The sequence below is a fragment of the Aethina tumida genome, chromosome 7 (assembly GCF_024364675.1).
Source record: "Aethina tumida isolate Nest 87 chromosome 7, icAetTumi1.1, whole genome shotgun sequence".
NCBI lineage: Eukaryota > Metazoa > Arthropoda > Insecta > Coleoptera > Nitidulidae > Aethina > Aethina tumida.
In genome coordinates, this window is record NC_065441.1 from 14,596,085 (window position 1) to 14,618,140 (window position 22,056).

The 22,056-nt window shown below is 27.0% G+C and overlaps 1 protein-coding gene across 1 annotated transcript in view; it reads right to left on the reverse strand.

Moving 5' to 3' along the window:
* The window catches only part of LOC109595443 (titin), a 111,819-nt gene that overhangs the window by 16,232 nt on the left and 73,531 nt on the right, over window positions 1-22,056 (reverse strand). The window contains exon 4 of the mRNA XM_020010790.2: window positions 9,570-9,781. Within this exon, the coding sequence (XP_019866349.2) occupies window positions 9,570-9,781 (212 nt within the window). The remainder of the gene's footprint in view (window positions 1-9,569; window positions 9,782-22,056) is intronic.

Here is a 22,056-nt window from a genome sequence, read left to right on the forward strand (position 1 = left end):
AAAACACATTAAAAAGTTTAATTAGAATAGTTGAAATAACTGTAATATTGTATAAACATTTTTGCACAGGATGCAATTCTTTAAAATAATTGAGTTATTATAACATTTTTTCTGATTTTACTGATCGAAATAATTGAAACACATATTGTAAAATAATCATTGTATAAGGATCAAACACTTTAAATCTTATATTTACCCTTTTATATTAATTTTATGTAAGATATATTTTGATACAACACTTTTTAAATAAAGTATACTAGAATAATTTAAATAAATTATGTGTCTAAAAAAGTCATTATTTATAAAAATCAGTTGACAAAAAAATAATCTCTTAAATAATCATTTAAATGTAAAAATAACTATTTTTATCGAAAAAGTTTAATTATAATATTGTAATATATACAACGTTTTTGCAGTTAATATATTTCACTGCTGAATGTTTAAATATTCTAAAACTTATATGTAAATACAAAAAATGATACATTTATACTTAATTATACATTTTAGAAAACTTCTTTTTTTAATAATTATAAAAATATTGAATACTTTAAATTTTTTTTATTTAATATGTTTAAATGATGTATTTTAAAATAATTTTTACAATATTTAATCTAAAAATTGGTTGAGTCATTATTTTATTTATAAAAATCAAATTTGGAAATTAATGTATTCTTTTAATGTTTTCTCTTTAATATGTTTAAATAATGTATTTTAAAATAATTTTCCACATATTAAATTTTAAAAAAATTTGAAAATTATATATTATCCTTTTAAATTAATTTCATATAAGAGATATTTTTTAGTACAGCATTTTATTAAATAAATAAGTACACTAGAATAAATTTGTTAATATCAAGTTATTTCTAAGAGTTATCATATAGAATCATATGAATATGGAAAGAATTTTTTCATGGTAAAAATGTAATATTTAATTATATTAATGATATTTATATTAAAAATATATTTAAGTGAATGTTGTAAGTATTAACATTTTTACATTAAATTATAATTGTAAAAACAAACCAGCTGATTTAATAACATCAGTTTTTCTTATTTAACTGATGAAAATTATTGAAATATAACATGTTATATTGTAAAATAATTTTTATACAAACATTGGAAAATACTCAAATATTTTACAATTTATAAGTAAATACAAAAATTGATAAATATGTACTTAATTATATATTTTAGAAAGCTTTTATATTATTATTTATATTAAAATAATTATAAACATTTCTTTTCATATTTCATATTTTAATATATTTTAATTAAATTTAATTAAATCTTAAAATTATTAAAATTTTTGTAATTATATATATTTATCCTTCCAAATTAATTTTATATAAGATACATTTTTTACTATAACAACATAAATAAAAAAAATAATAAATGTATACTTAATTATATATTTTTGATACTGTTTTTATATTACATTAAAAAAAACATATTATTATAAATAATTTAAATAATCATTTGAATATGAAACTTGTTTTTTTCATTTACAAACTTTAATTGATATACTTAATATATATATATATATATATATATATATATATATATATATATATATATATATATATATATAATATTTGCATTACATGTAAGTCTTACAAATAAAGAAGATATTCAAATAAGATATTTTTTTCTGATTCGAAAGAGAAATTGGGCCGCTTTCCATACGAGAGCCGAGCACGATTTCTTCAAACGAGCCATCACGGGATTAAAATCCAAATTGCAAGAAATCCAATTAGATTAAAACAAGTAGTTGTGGTACAGGAGTGTAAACAGTTAAAACCTCAATTACCCCGATCCAAAACGCCTCACCTTGAGATGATAAAATCAATGATACCTAACGCTTACAAACAATGTTAACTACCTTTTAGCAACCATGATTTTCAATTAATTAATTGATCTAAATTCGATAGCAGTATTATCAATTAAATCGCGTAACAATTCAATTCGCAAATAGGCTGTTTCGAGTGCATTTTGTGACTAAATCCATCTTAATTAATGATCCTCGTTGCCATTAAATAATTCCTGCTGGCTTTGTTTGAGGTATTAATTAGTTATGTTGTGTAATAATGCGGAACATTAATGCCGCTCTCAACGGTCTAGCCGCTCTCAATGAAACAATTCGGTTCAAGGGTTGCTTTACATTTTTTGTTCATTTACAATCGGGCAATTTCATAAATATTGAAACAGTTGTAAAATGTATGTGCTCAAAAAACCTATGTGTAGTTACATTAAATTTGCATTAAAAAACAGTGTGGAAATTGATATTTTCTACGTTTTAACAACACAAACGCTCACACCAATAAACAATATTAAATTGAAATTGAGAATTTTCAAATTTATTACCGAATTTAATTTTTAACATGCTTATTTACGACGGAATGAATTGAATGACAATAGAACAAACACAAATTTGTCATTGAACTTGATTAATTATTGCCACTTGTCTGTTAACTAAATCGTAGCAAATCAAGCAACTGAGTAAACCTTCATTAATTAGTTCCTTGAAACAAATTAATTAATTTCGACCGCATCGAAACACATTGGTTCGAACTGATTAATTAATCCGTTTATTTCTAAATACAAATCCAATAAATGTATTGGAATTAAATATTGATGTTTATTGATAATTTTATCTGGATATTGAAACAAGTGTGAGTCACGTCCGGTTTTGCATTAAGATATTATTAAATTAGTTTTTGCCACGTTTCAGGTGAATTATCCGTTTTTAATCGGAAACTGTACGATTGGATTTATTGGAGGTCAGCTCGTACGACCTCCTTTTGTAGAAAAGTTCATTGTCTGTTAAAAGGTCCCATCATATATTATAATAATACAAAATGATTAAATTATGCAACGGAATTTAATTATAGTCAATATTGCGTGGAAATATAATTATTGGCGAATGAAATTAATCGTGTATACATATTGGTAATGTTAATTGAGATGTAATAAATTAACATTAAACAAATAATAAAGTGTGATTCAACAAATCTTCTATAAATATAATATAATGTGAACAATGTACATCAAATTTATTAAATCGTTGACTGCAAATGGCATTTCCATTTTATATTTATGAAAGCAATTATTTATTTGAATAAGTATAATAATAACAATAAATTTTAATTTTATTTCATAAATAATAAAATAAGTTTTAGAACTTTAAATTTCGAGATTAATTTAATATTTAACTCTATTTTATAGTCAAATTAATTTTGAAAAAAATATATATAATTGTAAAATGAGGTATTTTAAAATATTGTTTTATTAAATTATAATGATGATATAAACAAATATAAGTATCTAATATTTCCATAAACTTTTTTAGATGTTATTGAAATTGATAATTTTATATATTTTAATGAATACAAAATAATTTAAAATATTTTTAAAATCTTCAAATGATTAAAAATTATGAAAATTATTTGTATAATCCTTCAAAATTTACTTTATATAAGATTTTGAAGGATTTTTGTACTTTATTGTGTAAAATAATTCATTATTTTGAAAAAATATTTTTTTTTATTTTGTGAAAATATATTTGTTTATATTTCAAAATAAAAAATAATTGTAATAAACGAATTCAAAATGATTTTTGTATTTGATTGAAATTTGGATTGAAAAATAAATAATTATTTTAAAATATTTATTTAATTATTGTGTAGTTTAAAAACATACTATAAACATATAAATTTATATAAAATATAATTGTAATTTCAAAATATATGAGAAACATTCTTATTTATATAAAATAAATCAAAATTTTGATATTTTCTTGTTTTCTTTATTCTGCAAAAATATGTTAAACTTTCAAAATAAATAATAAAAAATATTGTAATAAACGAGTTTAAAATGATTTTTTTTTTATTTTAATAAGTGTAATTATTAAAAAATAATGTTTGTGCTTTATTAAACAATTTTACATTAAATTTACAATTTATAAAAATTAACATTTAAATATTAAAATTAAAATTTGTTAATTTCAATAACTATACATACCATAAACGAGAATACTATAAAAATTTTTTAATAAAACAAAAATGGCCATGATTTTTTATTTAAATTTTTTAAACGCATCGATAATTCGAATTCCAGTACCAGAAAATCATGTTTACTGAAAATTTTTCAGGTAAAATATTCCAGTTTCAACTCAATTATTTTTTAAATACTACTAAAATGTCGAACTAAAATCCCTAAAAAAAGCAGATCATATTGTTGAGAGCAACATTGAGCAAATACCCATCAAATTATATATTTTTTCATACACGCTGCACCACTTGGACCACATACACGTCAATTTATTTATCAAAATAATTCTGCGGTAATCTAGTTATCCATTTTGCTCAATATTTTTTATTTTCACTGGAAAATCATTTTCAATGAATGTTTTTTATGTAAAATATTCCGGATTACATTCGCAATTATATTTTAAATCCGCACAAAATACCGGCTCATATTATTGAGAGCAATATTCAGCAAATGCCCATTATCAAATTCTACATTTTTCCACCATTTGTACAACGTGGAGGATAGTTTAGTAATATAAATCATTCAATGATAGTCGGTCTATTTGCTGATCCACTCTTAAGCCCGAAGCAGCAAACCGGTCATTACGAATAGGAAATTGATTTTGTACATTCTTTCAGTCGCTTCTAATTACGATATTACTCCAACGCATGCCATGTTAATAACACGGGTACCGTGCATAACAAGATGCTAATTGGTTCATTGGATGCGATTATACGTCCTGTAATTTGCACCCGGAGGTCCAAATTGTTTTGACACACAATAGGGTGGCTACGACGTTTAGGATGGAACGTATTACCTTCAGGAAATAATAAGACAGCACAAACCTAAATTGCTGGTGAAACAGATTGCCATCATTGAAGAAGAAACGTGGAAGAGCCTCTTTGTCAGACAACAAATTGTTTCGAATATTCGTAGAAGTCAACAAGAGGGAAGACGTGAAGAGTGTGTTAGCAACACGCGACTGTTTCAACGCCATATTCTTATGCAAAGCCACCGTCAGATTATACGCGGACGAAAAAACTGTCGTAGGAAGTGTTTATTGTTACGTCACGGGGTGAGCGAACGTTTTCCGTGGACGCGGAATGAATTCGTTATCGGGGGAAGTTTCCGAGAGCGTGTGGGCGGCTGCGGAGCCTGTGTGGGAGCCGCTATCTGGAAAACGTTGTGCACTGCAAGCCGCCAAATTTAATCACATCGAAACAGTGCGCACGGCATATTGATATTAACTGGCGTAATTAAGGGGCGCTGATCATTTTAGCCCCGGTCTGTTGTTAATTCTGCACCGCATTAGCGAACAAAACTGTTTCGCAATTAGATGATGATAGTCGGTAGCTGATCTCGTCTCGTTAAGCCTCGGAAAATAACTGTTGTTGATAATGTTATTCGTCTCACCGAAGCCACTTAAACTGTAAGACTGGCAGGACGTGTGTGGCAAAAGTGCCAATATATCGTTCGCAATTAACAGTTGGCACAACCGGATCTTGGATTGGCATCATAAATCCCCTCGGTTTTAGCGAAGATATTTTCTGCAGCTCCGCCACCTGTTGCGGGACGAACTCTAATGTTTTGTTTGGACATGTTATTGCTGTTGGGGGGGAAAGTGATCTAAAACACACCCGATTATGGCTTCCTAAATTTGATTTATTTACTTGAAACGTATCGCGATTTCGTTCATTCCATTGGGCTGCTTTCGGCTAAGCTATTTTGTAAATTATTATGGGCGTTCACACCTATTTTGTACGGGTAAATGGATACTGGTGTTAAACAGCCTTTTCAAACACGGAAGATAAATGTGAATTGTGTTGAAATAAGATTTATGAAAATTAAACAATGGAATTAACTTCTATAACACCAAAGGTGCTTAAAATAATTAATAGATAAAATACTGCACTTTATATTCACATTTTTCAGTTAAAAAGAAACCCTGTTTATGTTCTTAAACAGCGTCCTTATGATGAAAAGTATTATTTAAAGTTACTAATTGTTGTTGTTTTAATATTAAAAATATATTTTTATTATTGAGAAAATAATATTCACTTACTTACATTTTCCCCAGTTATGTCATTATTAAATTGCTTAAAGATTTTTAATAGTGAAATGCTGAACGCCTATGTTTATTTTTTAAGCTCCTTATAGCAAGAGTATCTTCATCAATGAAGAAGAAAACAGCTACGTGTATAACCATACCTTTTAATGTTGTAACCATGTTAATCCAATAGTGTTTTCCCGTTTTTGATTAACGTCTATAATATAATAAAACCAAATATTGTTTTATTTAATTGTAAGAAGTTTTTTTATCAATGAAGAAGAAATCATATCAATAAGTTTTGCAGATTAAAAATTGCGATTTTGAAATAATAAGACATGAACTTTTTATGTTGCCTTTATATTAAAAGTATGTTATCAGTAAAGAAAATGAAAAAAAACATTTTTTTTTTCAGTTTAAGCAGTCTCACTGTTATAATAAGTATAAAATTGTTCATAAGACTTTTAATTGTTATAAAATAAATTTTTTATTCATTTTTTAATGTTGTCTTTTCATTAATTTCATTCATTAGTGTATATTTTTATCAAAATATAAGAAAACAATCGATTTAAATTCTTTTCAATTTAAAAAGTCGGACAATTAACAATGAGACCAAATTTGTTTGAAGATTTTTATGTTACCTTGACATTACACGTGTATATTTTTATCAAGAAAGAAGAAAACAAGATAATCTATCTAAGTTCTTTTCAATTTAAAGAGTCTGTATATTAATAATGAGATAAATAAAGATTTTCAATTATTAGAAAATTACCTTTTTATATTTCTTTATATTTTTTTATCAATGAATGAGTTCCTTTCAGTTTAAAGAGTCTGACTATCATAGTGAGACTAAAATTTTTAAGATTTTTAATTGTTAATTGAACTTTTTATACATTTTTTATGTTGTATATTTTTATCAATCATAAAGAGAAGTTAATACATTTAAGCTCTTCTCAGTTTAAAGAGTCTGACTATTACAATAAGACAAAATTTATTTAACGATTTTCAATTATTAGGAAATGAACTTTTTATAATTTTTTAATGTTGCCTTTATATTACAAGTGCATATTTTTATCAAGAAAGAAGAAAACACATATTCCTTTTAAGTTCTTTTTAGTTTAAAGAGTCTAACTATTAAAATGAAATGTTTAAAAGATTCTTAATTGTTAGAAAATGAACGAATATTTTTTACGTTGCCTTGACATTACTAGTTTTATATTAAATAATATAATAAAGAAGAAAATAAGATAATCCATGTAAGTTCTTTTCAGTTTAAAGAGTTTTACTATTATATTGAGATCAAAATTGTTCAAAAATTTTTAATTGTTAGAAAATTATCTTTTTATATATATTTTCTTGTCTTGATTTAACATGTGTATATTGTTATTAATGACGAAGAGAACCTTTTGACTCTTATAATGAGACCAAAATTGTTTAAAAATGTTTAATTGTTAGAAAAAGAACTTTTCATACATTTTTTAAGTTGCCTTGACATTACAAATGTATATTTTTTCAATGAAGAAGATAATAAGATAATCCATAAATGTTTTTTTCAATGTAAAATTGTTTAAAGATTTTTAATTGTTAGAAAATGAACTAAATAAATATTTTGATATTGTCTTTAAATTTCAAGAATATACTTTTATCAATAAAGAAAGCACATTGATTTAAGCTTTTTTCAGATGAAACAGTATTATTTTAAATAATAAAATTTATTTAAATTAAGAACACATATTTTTATCGAAGGAATAGAAAATATATTAATCAATTTTTTTCAGTTTAAACTTATAAGCTTGTAAAAATAGAACTGTTCATTTTTAATCTTGTCTATATATTAAGAATAAATTTTTGTCAATGAAAAAGAGTTCAGTTTTATTCAGTTTAAACAGTAAGTTAAATAGTTAAACATGTTTAAAATTAACTTTTTATGTTTAATTATGTTGTTAGTTATACTAAGAGTACCATCCATTTCAGTTATTCAGTTTGCATATAATCATTTATTAAAATAAGTAAATTATAACATTTATTTATTTATAGAGTTCTCTTCACATACGAACTTGTTTCTTGCTGCTAAGTTGATAGTAGTTTGACGCCAGCCCAAAGAATAATTTTCTCAGCTTATTAAATAAAATTATTTTCACCGTTAAAATAAAAATTAATTCATTCAAAAAGACGTCTAGACTTCACGATGTGATTAGTAGTTAACACACAAAGTTTATTACACATATCGGCTGAATATTGCGGTGCGTAATCGTTAAAATAATGATTACCATCTCCGCACGCTTTTTTATTTTGCAACCTTAAACATGCAGGAATTAACAAATCCAGAAACGTATTAATTGCGAACCACTAACGCATTTACATAAAAATGAGATAACCATATTTTAGTTAAATAAAGCAGTTTAATTATGTCAACGAGAAATTGATGTCATTAAATGAGAAACATTCACATGCGTTTTTAATATGTCCTAATGAAGCAATTCTAATAAAATTTATGGATTTAATCATTTGTTTAAATTATTATTATTTACTATTAAAATATTTAATTTTAGACCATTCATATATAAAATGTCTAGACTAGGTATGCACAAGGTTTATTATGCCTGTTAGAATATTGAAGTACATTATCGTAAAAATAATTACTTCATCTCCTTTACCTTAAACTTGTTAACAAATTAATTGCAAACTGGTTCTTATATAAAAAAATAAGCTCATTAAAATTGATTTCAAAATTAGGTGCGTTATTAAAAGTACTCATAAACGATTGCAATATAAATCCGAAAAAGCTCATTTAAGATCTAAAATATCTGGAAAGAAATAGGTAAATATGAAATTAAAAACTTGTCAAGTGGTTAATTGGAAATTTATTACTTTTTTGCCTCTTCCAATCTGTTTTATATAAATAAATTTATTTAATAAGCACACTTAGTTTCCTTATCTATAGTTGTACGGATTTATAGTTTCATTTTTGAATAACATAAAAAGATAAAAGTGCAGTAAGTATTTGAAACCGGCACTTATCCGATCGAAATGCTTTTATTGAATAATAAACCCCGTTGATGTAAAAAAGTACGTGTTGTTTGCTTTTGAATCGCTTGAAAAATATTTTCTTCGATAACGTATAGTATTGGAAAACGGCAAATATCCAATATACCTACAATCAAATATGCGTTGGAGCGTAAACGGCTTTATTTAGATGTCGACAAAGGGAAATCTCTATTTTATATACACATTTTAATTCAATGTGGGAAATGTTAAAACCGCCGATGGTAAAAGGTTCACATAATAAAATTATTAAAATACGAGTAAACCATTGTAATTAAAAGCGGTTTGTTTGTCAAAATTACAATAAAACGGGCACAAATGCATGTAAAAACCTCAAGGGGGAAAATATACAAACGATTTTATTATTTTTAATTATGTCGATTTAACCAGACGCAGATTATTCCATAATTAGTAGCAAAACAAAATAATTTAAAATACGTAAATTACTTACCTCACTGTCGGATGAGTCGCCGTTGGACGAAGGAGGCGCCGGGGGCGGCAGATGCGTGGAGGCGGATGGCGGGGGCGGTGAACTGGAGTTGGGCGACGCGTCACTCAGCGGCGCACTTTTGGTTATCTGCACTGGGGGCGGCTGGGGGCCGCCTGCGCCCCCGTGCGCGTGCGGCGGCACTGTTATCAGCGGTCCGGCCGGCTGATAATAACCTGAAAAATTAAATGAAACGGTCATGTTCGCACGTAAGTTGTAATAAGTTTTACGATGGGGCGAGTAAACGAGATTAGGGTTATTCCAAGAAATTTGATGGAACTATTCGGCTAAAGTTTTGTTTATTATGATGAGTTTGTGTATCCATTAAAGTTTTAAAAGCTATTGTTACTTTCGCAATATCCTAAGATATTCACGTATAAATTAGACATAAATCGGAGTTTCATGGGGATAGAAAAATCCGGTTGATTCGGTTAATTGGAGGAATTATAGCAGCTAAATTTTTAAAAACATTAAAATTAATTAATATAATAATATATCAAGCAAAGAAAAACTTTTTCTGAGATAGAGCTTCGACTGCCTTTACTGTTAAACTCTTTAATGTATCTAATATCATAATATTATAAACAAGGAAATGTTTGTACTTTTTATAAATTATGTTTTATTTCTTTAAAAATTAGTTTTACCTGTTTCAAACATTGATAAAATAAAATAAGAAAACTTTAGAATGGCATAATTTATGTGCCCTTTATGGACCGTAAAAACAAAACCAGTTGCATGCAAGTATTTTTGTAGTACGTGCATATGTCACTTTAGAAACATTTACAGTTCCTCAACCCAATGGAAACAAAATCGTAAAGTCAAAACATCATTTACAAAAAGTTTCTCGCCTCTCGTTTCGACAACGACCATCATTAAGTTTCATAATCATCATCAACATAGTGCCGAAAGTCCCGTTACAAGTAACACATACACACATACGCGTAACGTTTCAAATACGTCTCTCCCAACACCTTGAAAATTTGCACAATTTAATCCTCGCGACGCCCGCAAGATTAGATTAGATTCGTCGTCTAAATTCGAGTGGGCGAGGTCCATAACAAATGACAGTCTGTTTGCGGAGCAGCTGCTCTTCTTGTGCTGAATAATTTTCAGATAAATTCAACGCGACCTTGGGTCGCAGTCGTGGCTTCCTATTTACACTTTTTTGGGACCTGGCAGCCACAACAATTTCATATGGTTGTTAAAAATAATCTAACTAACCGATTACTGGTATTTGTGTGGTTTCTCTGAGTCAATATTTACACACAACTGCAACAATCTGATATTATACTGTAAAGGAGCATCTTTGTGCTTAAAAAAAATTCTTTCTAGTTTTTTCTTATCACAAATTCATCTCTTGTCTTCGAACAAATCCGATGCTTCCACTATTTCATTAATGGTTGGTTTAACTTTTGCTACATCATCTTTCATTAGCCGACCCCAAAATTAATCCAATTAGAATTTAATTTACTAACAAATTACTGATATTTTTAGAGGTTTCTGTTTTACATTCAAAGTAACAATCTGTTAATTTAGAGAAAAGATGTATTTTTTTTCTTTGAAAAAATAAATTTTTATTTTTTTCTTGTCACCACCAATTTACGTCTTGCCTTAAAACAAATCCGACACCTCTGTTAAATCAGTTATTGTTTGTTTAAATTTTGCTACATCATCTTTTTTTCTCAAATCCATAAGTAATTAGAATAACCCATCATTTCATGTGGGTGTAAATGATGATAATCTTACTAACGCATTGCTGATATTTTATGCAGTTTCTGTGAATCAATATTTACATTGAATAACAACAATTTGGTCTCACGTTTCTCTTTAAATCATTTGGAATCATTCTTTTCATATGAGTGTTATAAGCTTACTCATGGATTACCGATACTTTTTGAGGTTTATGTGAAACAGTGTTTAATATCAGGAATTTATTTAATCATTTACTGCAAAAAAACCGCTTTGACTTTCAAAATTAATGCTATTGCAATTTAGTTTATTACTAAATTACTGATATTTTCTCTGTTCAATATTTACATTTAAAGCAACAATCTGATAATTTACAGAAAAAATGCATCTTTGTCTTTGAAAAAAATAATTTTTTAATTTTTTTTGTCACCAATTTATGTCTTGTCTTAAAACAAACTTGACACTTCTACTAAATCAGTAAATGTTTGTTTAAATTTTGCTAAATCATCTTCTTTTTCTCGAGTTCAAAAGTAATCAAATTAGAACACATTTCGTGTGAGTGTAAATGATGATAATTTTACTAACGGATTATTGATATTTTTTATAGTTTCTATGAATCAATATTTATATTCAATAACGACAATTTTGTGGTTTACACTAAAGAAGCACTTTAATCTTTAAATCATTTGGCATCATTCTTTTCATATGAGGTTTATGCGACATAATGTTAAATTCAATACCAGTAAATAATCATTTACAGCAAAAAAAAAAACAGGTTTTTTTCACCATTTATTGGTAGTTTAGTGAATTAATTTTTATATCGATTGGCAACAATTTTTCTCATTATTTAAAGGCTTTTGGAGATATATATTTGAGTAAGATTATCAATTTACATAAAAAAAATAAAAATTTAACATATTTGACGGTTTAAATTTTGCTGGATCATCTTTCTTTCATCGTGCCTAAAATTAATCTAATCAGAATCAAGAATCTCAATAATGGATTATCAATATTTTTTAAGGTTCCGAAGAAAGTAAGTTAATACGTTCAGTAACAATATTAATTTTTTGTTTCATGCTGCTGTCACTAAAGTGACTTTAAATTTTGCTATTCATTTTTCTTTCGCCGAGTGTTCAATTAATCCACATAGTGCGAACTATTACATCGCTAATTGTGAATCGGGATCAACAGTGAATCAATTAATTAATCAACATGCGAACAGGGATACTGCAGGCTTCAAAGGATTCTTACACAATACGATCATGTAGCCGGAACATTTTGGACCCACACAAAGACCGTCGGCTGCAAAACCGAAACACATGGTATCGATGGCGACACCGACAGGCCTAATGAAATTATTGAGGGTGTCCTTTGTACGCACACCCGTAAATCAAAGTGTCCGTAGGTCGTTGCGATTATCCTTGTAAACAGAGACTGTAAATGGCGTTAAACCGAACCGACTGCAGTCGGCTTAATTAACTTTGGCCGGACCGTTTTGATTGCTCAATTGTCGCTGCAATACGGGACGAGACGAATTAATTCGGTTAAGAACTGTTCGACTCTTTCATGTTTTCGCTGTGTAAATTGAATGCAGAGTTGCTTTTTTAAGATTTCCTCGTTAAGTTGTGACGAACAATTATGAAGAGTGCAACAGAAAGGCGAGGATTATCGTCCTGTCGGCCTCAATAACGTCGTCCGGTTTATCGAGGCCCCCGTCCTGTTCCGAGGTTGACGCGACACCTTTTTTTAATCTCAATCGAGCCCGGCATAAGTTCATGTCCATTAATCATTAATCGCGTTAAATGTGGATCGGAGGCGCTGATACCGACAATAATTGTTTTATGGATGGGCTCGTCGAACAAAGATACGATAATTGGGTCACTGTTAACAAAAAATAAAGTCGAAAAAAAAAAAATTATCAATACATTTCATGTATGACATTGTATTGAGTTTGTCACTAAATAATATTCATTAACTATAATTAGCATTATCCAAAACGGTTTAATTTAAATGATGCATTTAAATCAGAACATAATAATACTGATTTTATAATTGACACTTGCGTAATTATATCTTTTCTTCTCTGTAAAATACAATCGCAGATAAAGTGGACAAGTATTGACAATATAAGTGATCAATTTCTATAATAGAGTAATGCGGTTTTAAGTTTAAACGAATGAACTTAATCGTCGGTTCATGTTGGGAATTGTAGTAATTTTTGTGATGATATGAGAATGTCGTTAAAATTGATTTATTGTTTTAGACATTTCAATATTGAGGCTTAAATAATATATAAGAACATTATATAAAATCATTAATTTTATTTAATGTTAACACATGTTTTCTATTGAAATAATGCTAAATGTTACCTAAAACTGTGACTTTGATTGGTCATTTGTAAAGTCAACAAACAGTTTAATATCTCAATTATTTTAATAGTTAATGTTTGAATAATAGTAATATAATTATTTACCTACTTACATTCAATATTTTTCATTTAAATATTTATTAATTTTAGTTAACATTTAAATAAAATTATATAAATATAATAAACATTTCTATTTGCCTCATCTTACCTCAGCACCAATGTTTACAGGGATACAGGGGGTCAAAGTTAATAATTTATATCCAATTTTCTTTATTTTGTATTGATAGAAAGGGGTCAATGTTACAAAACTTGGTATACAAGAGTTTTTAAGGTGAAAAATTCAAATTTATTAACAAATTTGACGTATGATGTACAGAGGTAACTCCAAATTTATTAACTTTTATACTAAGGCAAATCGATCTACATTTTTAGTAAAATCTTTGTTAATATTCATTTTATACTTAAGGAATGCTTATACTTATATTGATATTTAAAAACGTACAAAATTTAAGCTAAATAACGAACACTCTGTATAAAAGTGGAGTATTAATAATAGCAATTTAAAATGAATTTGCTAGCATCAAAATTGTCGGTTTTACAGACACTTTAGTTAGTCCATCAATGTGGACCCAAATTTATTGGGTTTAGGTATAAGACATGGTATAGCCGTTTTATTTACAATTACATGTTGAATTTAAACACTACTATACATGGTAATACACTGAAAGTTGATGTTACTTCCGGCAAAACTGGAAATTTTGCTGAAAATAAATTAGAAAATTAGTTCCAACCATATTATACCTAATTGCTATCAAATTTCAAATGAATATCTTTCTCCATTCTTCATAAACTAATCTAATGAATAAGTTAGGTGAATCATCCTGTATATAAGGGAGGGCCAAAAAAAAATCGACTATTTTTATTAACTGAAGACACCTTTAAATATGCTCTCCAAAGATGAGCTTCTAATTTTAATAGGAAGGTTCTCTTCATCTCAGTTTTCCATTTCTTCTCATATGGCAAATTCCATATCTCGTCATTAGTTGATCGTATAAAAAATTACTATTTACATTTTTTGTAGGAAATTGAACCCTCTACAAAATGGTATCTACAATTTTTCATAACTCTTACCATTTAGAAGATATCTGAGGTCAAAGGTTGAAGAATTGAACAAAAATTTCTTTTTTGCTTCTAAATTTTATGAAATTTATAACATAACATTGAACTCAAATATGGGACTAAAGAAAAAATGGAAAACTGAGATGAGGACTTTTCTATTAAAATTAAAAGTGCATCTTTGGAAAGCATTTTTTAAAGTGGCTGTGGAGGTGGTGTCGGGAGGTAAAAAAGGTTTGGCCCACACTACTGTATGTAGTAAACCAATATAAAATTTTGTTGTAATATATTATTAAGTATATAATATTTACAATTACAAGTTTAAATATTAAAAATTTCATTTATTTTAATCATTATTAAAGATTGCTGTACCCAATCAATTTCACGTAATATCGTTTATTGAAAGTCGTTATATTTTAATGAAAAAATATTCTGCTTACAGGAAATAGTTTATTTATAGTAATTAATCTGAATCAATGAATTTTATAGCTTCTATAAATTTTTATATGCATAAACGCATTTTATCGTCAATTTAATTTATCACAACAAAACTAGGGTTTATAATTTTATAACCCCTTTTTGTAAATGCCCTAAATGAACCAAAACACAAAATAAAGTTAATATTGGGTTTTTGTAATCTTAAACTTAATCATTTAATGATGTAAATAGGATTAAAAAGAAATCCTAAAGTATTAATGAGATTTCCGCTGATTCCATGAAGTTACTGTAAAAGTTTTAGTGATTGAAAGTAATTACTAAATTTATATTAAGATTTACAAGCTGTAAGTCTAAATTTAAATTTCAATGTAATTAGGTATATATTCTTAACTAGGTTCTTAACTAATGATAATTTGCTGAAAGATTATAGTGTAGTATGTAGTTATCTTGTTAGTTTACGTGTGAAAGTAACTTATACCTTAATTATTGCTGAAACACATCTATCTTTGATACGCCCCGCATTAGAACATACACCATCATTATTTGAAGAAACAGATGAAACATTTAACTGACTGACTTAAATAATTACGTTTATTCGTTGCGTTGTGGATGAAATAAAAATTGGAAACGTCGTCATCGGGCATTCGTCGTCTGGTAAGCAACGGCAAGGCACGGCAAGGCCACACGGCCAGCCGCTAGAATCCAATAATAATTGGTAAAATTGTAGACGGCTTTTAATGAGGTGCGCTGTTTGTCTTGGCTCGCTACAACTGAACAGTGAAATTCCACCGTTAAATTAATTCCGTCGAGCTAACTAAGCGCGAATAGAAAAAGCTCTTAAATATTCGATAACGGGCGACTCTCGTCGCCATGCTGCCTTGTTCGCTACTTCCTAATAAAGAAGACCTTCATTGTTAGAGGAACGTGTTCCGTGGAGGTGACACGGCAGTTTATTTTATATTATGCAAATTGATCGGAAAATAAGCGACTTGTAAACACACGGTAACTACTTTAATGGGCGACTTTTACCTTTTGGTTCGGGCCATTTTAATTTTAGCTTTCAACGGGAAAATTAAACGCCGTAAATATATTTGCCTTTCACGTTGGCACTTTTCCTAAATGGGATTCCAGTTTTTTTTAAGAAATCCTTATTCTGTTTACAAGAAAGTTGTCATTTTACGTAAAAAGACGACTGGAAATTTATTAATAATTTACGAAACTTTTCTTTTAGAGTTAATTTTTTGATAGCATAAAACGATCAATTTAATTGATCGTTTTATGCTATTATTTTTTGTAAATTCTAATCTCTAATCTTTATTTATATAATTTGAAACAACATAAGATTAAGAAGATTTTAAGGTTTTTTTCTGTTTTTAATAAAATACAATATTAATATTATCTAGAAAGGAATATATTTATTACACTATTTTCCCTTTGATTTAACAAAAATCATTATGTAATAAAGTGAATGTTATGTTTGCCACTTTGTAGAGAATTTTATCAAATATTTTTTATTTCTATTTATATATTAATTCTTCTGTTATTTTATTGCTTGTACATTACAACATAAATTATTATGACTAGAAATTATAATAATTGTCTTCTACTAGATTTTTTTATTAAGTTATTGTAAATTGGTGTTTTCAATTGAATTGAATTTTGAATTAAAATCTTTGGTGGGTATTTTCTTCTGAAAATTTTCATAAACTGTGAACTGTTTTATATTGATTATATCAAATAATTGCAGCATATTATGCTATACAATTTCCAAGGTTATTTGAGAAGATTATACATAAAATATATAATTTTTTGTTCATCAGAACAGTTAAATTTTATTAATGAATGAATCCATTAAAGAAAAACTTCGTTCTTTACGTATTTTTGCAGTTTATTAATTTTTTTATAATTTATATATTAAATTTTCACTTAATTCCTGAAATTTTTTATTAACCTTTTCCCTTGTTTTTATGAGCCGGAGATGAAAACAATCAAATAATTTATGATAATGATAAGAATTCGTGTTAAACTCCAATTTATTAAATATTTCAAATACATACATAAAATGATTTATAAATAAAGTTATTATAAACTTATATTTTTAATTGTTTCTGATGTATATTTGAAAAAAAAATATCATACTTTATTATCATTGTTTGTTTTCTTCTTAAGTTTTTTTTTGTTAAATTTGTCAATTTGGTTACAGTTAAAGGACAATTAAACTTTCTTAATTATTAAATTATATTCAACAAAAACTTCGTTCTTTACGTATTTTTGCAGTTTATTAATTTTTTTTATAATTATACATTAAATTTTCATTTAATTCCTGAAATGTTTTCTTTTAGCCTTTCCACCCGACTTTATGACTAGGAGATAAATAAAAAATATAATTAAATAATTTTTTAATTCAATTTTAGAAGAATTTCTATAGTTAATTATATATAAATTAAACTTAATAATAATTGTGTCGGATGTTTTCTTTATCATATTTAAGTACATTTATTTGTTTTCTTCTGAAATCTTATGTTAAATTTGTCATTTGGACTATTTTAAATTTTTTTGATTAGAAACATTCTAAATTAATTCATCATCAATATTATTGAATTTCTTAATATTTATCATTTTTTACAAAATATGCTGCTAAATTTGCCATAAAATTTCCAGCGCATATTTGGGAAGGTTATCCTGTATATATTTTACTTTTTTTCCATAATTAGGACGTTTGAATTCTTAATTAAAAAAATTCATTCGATAAAAACTTCGTTCTTCAGGTATTTTTGCAGCATCTTAATTTTTTATAATTATAAATTAAATTATTTTTTCCTCAATTTTAGTACAAAATAATTTATGATATCCTTGTTAATATTTATTTAATTTTTTTTTAACGTAAAAAGGCCAGTCATTTTTGTGCTAACTAATTAAACCAACGAGTTAGTTGTTGTTTCAAAACATTGGATTTAGCATCATTATTTTTGCCTTTGATATTTTTTAATATAGGTGCATACTGAAATTTCTCAGTTTGTAAAACAAAATGTTTTAAATAACAAACTTTGTGACGTTTTCCACTAAATATGACTAAAATTAGTTTGCATTTGGTCGTTCTTTTGATGTTTCCATGATACGTTCCATTGATTGCAAATCCAATTGATCAGCCCGATCCGGTTCACAAAAATATATTAACAATAACACAATAATCCACGTAAACACGGGAAAAAGTGAATAAAATTTTATATTTACTATTTTTAAATAAAGCTTGAATTTGTTTTTAACTAAGTCATATTTTTCCTACTTTTTTGTATTTAAAATATGTTTGCAGTTGGAAATGGTTTATTCAACTTAATAAACTTAAAAGAACAGAAGTTTGGTTTCGTCTGTTGTGGAAATGAATGCATTGAACAACCATCATCTTGAAACCTGAAGCAACGAAATAATTGGGCAATATCTCGTATAAGATGTTTGGAAATAGGCCAATCATTAAATTACCATGGATTAGAAAGAGGCTTCGTGCAAAGACTTTTGACAAAAAGTTTGACAAACAGATACGACATCATTGACCTCATTCTGCATGAAATATGCTAAATTGGAAATATAATCCAGATATTCCTCCATTTATTTTTATCACTGTCCAATTTTTTATATAATAAATGGTTTAATTTTTATATTGATCAAAACTGAGGTTTATCTTTTCCTGAATTCCAAAAACTGAGAATTAAATTATCGTGACACGAATTCAAACATTAAAAACATAAATTTCTTTCTATGGTTCCTATCTAATATTATCGTTCTACGTCACCTTAAAATACTCGTCTTGTGTTTTATTCCAGGCAAATTGATTAACTGACGTTTTATCTAACGAAGGGTCGAAGTTTAACCCGCTTTTGGTACATTTATTTCCCGGGGAGGCAATAAAATTCACGTCAGACTTTATTGTGGAGCTTGTTGAACGGCCGGTAAATAATCGATTAATTACACCGAAAACTAGAGCACGACGAAAGGAACGACTTTTATTAAATTAGTCGAAAACAGTAATTAAAATTAAATATTCAATAATGAATTAAAAGGATATTAAAAGATTGGGAATTTCAGCAACTTGGTCGCTACAACCACAAATTATTATTTTTATTTTGCGGTTCAAACTTTAGTTACAAAGAAGACTTTGTTTGCATACTTTGTTTGTTGCCTTATTAATTTTTGAAACAACGCAAATTTCACACAATTTCAGCTTGTTTGCTGTCACTTTACGATTATGACGTCAAATTATTCTCGCGCCTCTTTAACCGACCATTATCCGGTTCTGTTTATCCACACCCGACGTACATCATCGATCCGGCACAATCAAATATCGATTCTTCTTCACCCGACGACGTTGTATATTCAAACGCAGTTTCCGGGACGGTGACGTGATGTCATCTTGGCGAATCCCGATTCCAACACGTGGCGCACGGATTATACGGTTTTTTCGGCCAATTATTTCGTACGATAAACATGCGTTCCGATCCCAAGTCCGTCCGGTCTGGCTGTTTGTCATGCACGTCTATTTTTGAACCAGGCGCCGCCGCACTTTATTTACAGTCTCTTCGACGTTACACAATTTCACGTCGTAATTATATATTGCTCTTTGGCAAACACCACGGGCTGTTTAATCCGGGGTGGAGGTTGTTTTAAATTGTTGTCAAGCTTTAATTTGCCAGAGGGTGGCAATAATATCGAAGTGTTAACATTTTATTTGTACAATTATTTAACAAGCGGTGTAATGATGGTTATTGCTCACTGAAGATGACATGTAATCATCCTGGTGGGTAACAGCCATTTAATTTACATTTTTACCTAATTTAATATCGACACTATGTTATATTACGATGTAACATTATTAACATGTTGTAAACATTAACAATTAACTCAGAAAATTTATATACTTTTCAAATAGGAAAAATCAATGAAAGTTATTATTCTTAATAACAGGAATTGATAAAATAATTCAGTTTAAAAACTGTTCTGAAATAGATGCATTATTTAGTAGTTGTAGATTCAATTATTGACTTATAAAATTTATTTGTAACAGAACGCTGAAATTAAAGCAATAATTTTTAATTCAAATGATTTGAATTGATTTGATTTGATTGAATGAATTCCTTAATTTTTAAAAAGGATTTTTTGTAATTTAAGACATCTCAAACATCAAATCAATTGATGTTAATTTGAAAATGTAATTAAGAAAGTTGGCAATTTAATGCTGAAATATATCAGTTTAAGTTTATAATTTAGACAAAATAATTTCTTAGTTTTTATAGACTTGATCTTATCTACAAAATAAAGATTTGCCATTCAATTTTATTTATTGTATAAAATTATCATTATATTATTGATGTACAAACTTATTTACAATTTTCAATTTTGAAAGTTGATAATATAAAAATGTATTTAAGAATCTAATAATTAAATATTTTAGTCTAATTTTATGATGGCCTGGTCAGCTGGCAGTCCAGACCTTATCTCAATAGAACATATCTGGGACATTCTTGGGAGACATTTAAGTGCCCATCTTAATCGTTTAATTAATTTAATTTAGAGGACGTGGAGCGTTTTCTAGTCGAAATTTGAAAGAATTTGGACAAAAATAAAATTCTAACTCACATTTTAAGTATGAACACATTATGAGTATGTAGTAGTACAGATTTTCTATTTAAAATATTTCACTCCATTAACAAGTAATATTAATTAATCGGACTGTAAGTATAATTGAGTATCAAATTATTATTAAATTAGTGACATGTTTTTTAAATTTCTAAAGTTAATAATCTAAAAGTCTAATTAGGGGGGTAAGAAATTTTATAATGAATTATTTTAGTTAACAATTTTAAAATATCAACAAAATAAAGATTTACCTTTCAAATTTTACTGTCGAATTAAGTAATTCAGTCACCTTGTCAGTAATTTTCAGAATATATATTAAAATCTAATTAGCAAGTTGTTAATTTTACAATTCTAATTTTTCAGTGTCTGGAAAATCTGTCTCAACTATTGACAAAGTACACATTTACTAATCAAATTTAAGTCGATTAAATCATAATCAATATGTGAATTTAGTTAATAATAACTATTATATTTATCTTTTTTTACATTTAATTTCCAAAGTAGATAATTTAAAAATCTAATAAAGTTATAGTTATAAACTTCACACTGTAATACTTCAGACTAATTTTCCAATTTAGATAAAGAAATTTCTCAATTTTTGTTTAGTTGGTAATTTAAAAATTTAAATAGAAATGTTGCAAATTTAATAAGGAAATAATTTCCCAGTTTCTGGAGATTTTGTCTATTAGGATAGCTTATAAATATTAACAAACTATTCAACGTTTTTTTGCAAGTAATTAATAATATAAAAATTTAATTAAAAAGATCGTATATTTAAGAATGAAATATTCCAATTTATTTTTTACTTAATGAGACAAAGAACTTTTCCAATATTTTAAGAGTTACTATTAATAACTGTTTTATAATTGTATTTTATTGTTATATAAAAAATTATTGACGTACAATCTCTATTATAACTAATTAGTGATTAAACCGAAGTTAAATAAAACATTAAAACTGTTGAATTGATTGTTTGAATTTCGAAAGTTGATGATTTAAACATCTAATTAAGAACGTTTAGTAAAGAAGTATTAAACGTAGTTTTATATTATTGACATTAATTACGGATAATTATATTAACAGTATATGTACTCCATAAGACTTTTTCTTTTTTGGGTTGACTGACCCAACACGACTGTTTTCTTATAATAATCTACAAATGTTTCACCTCAGGTTATTTACTAAATACTTCCTGGGTAATATTTTAGA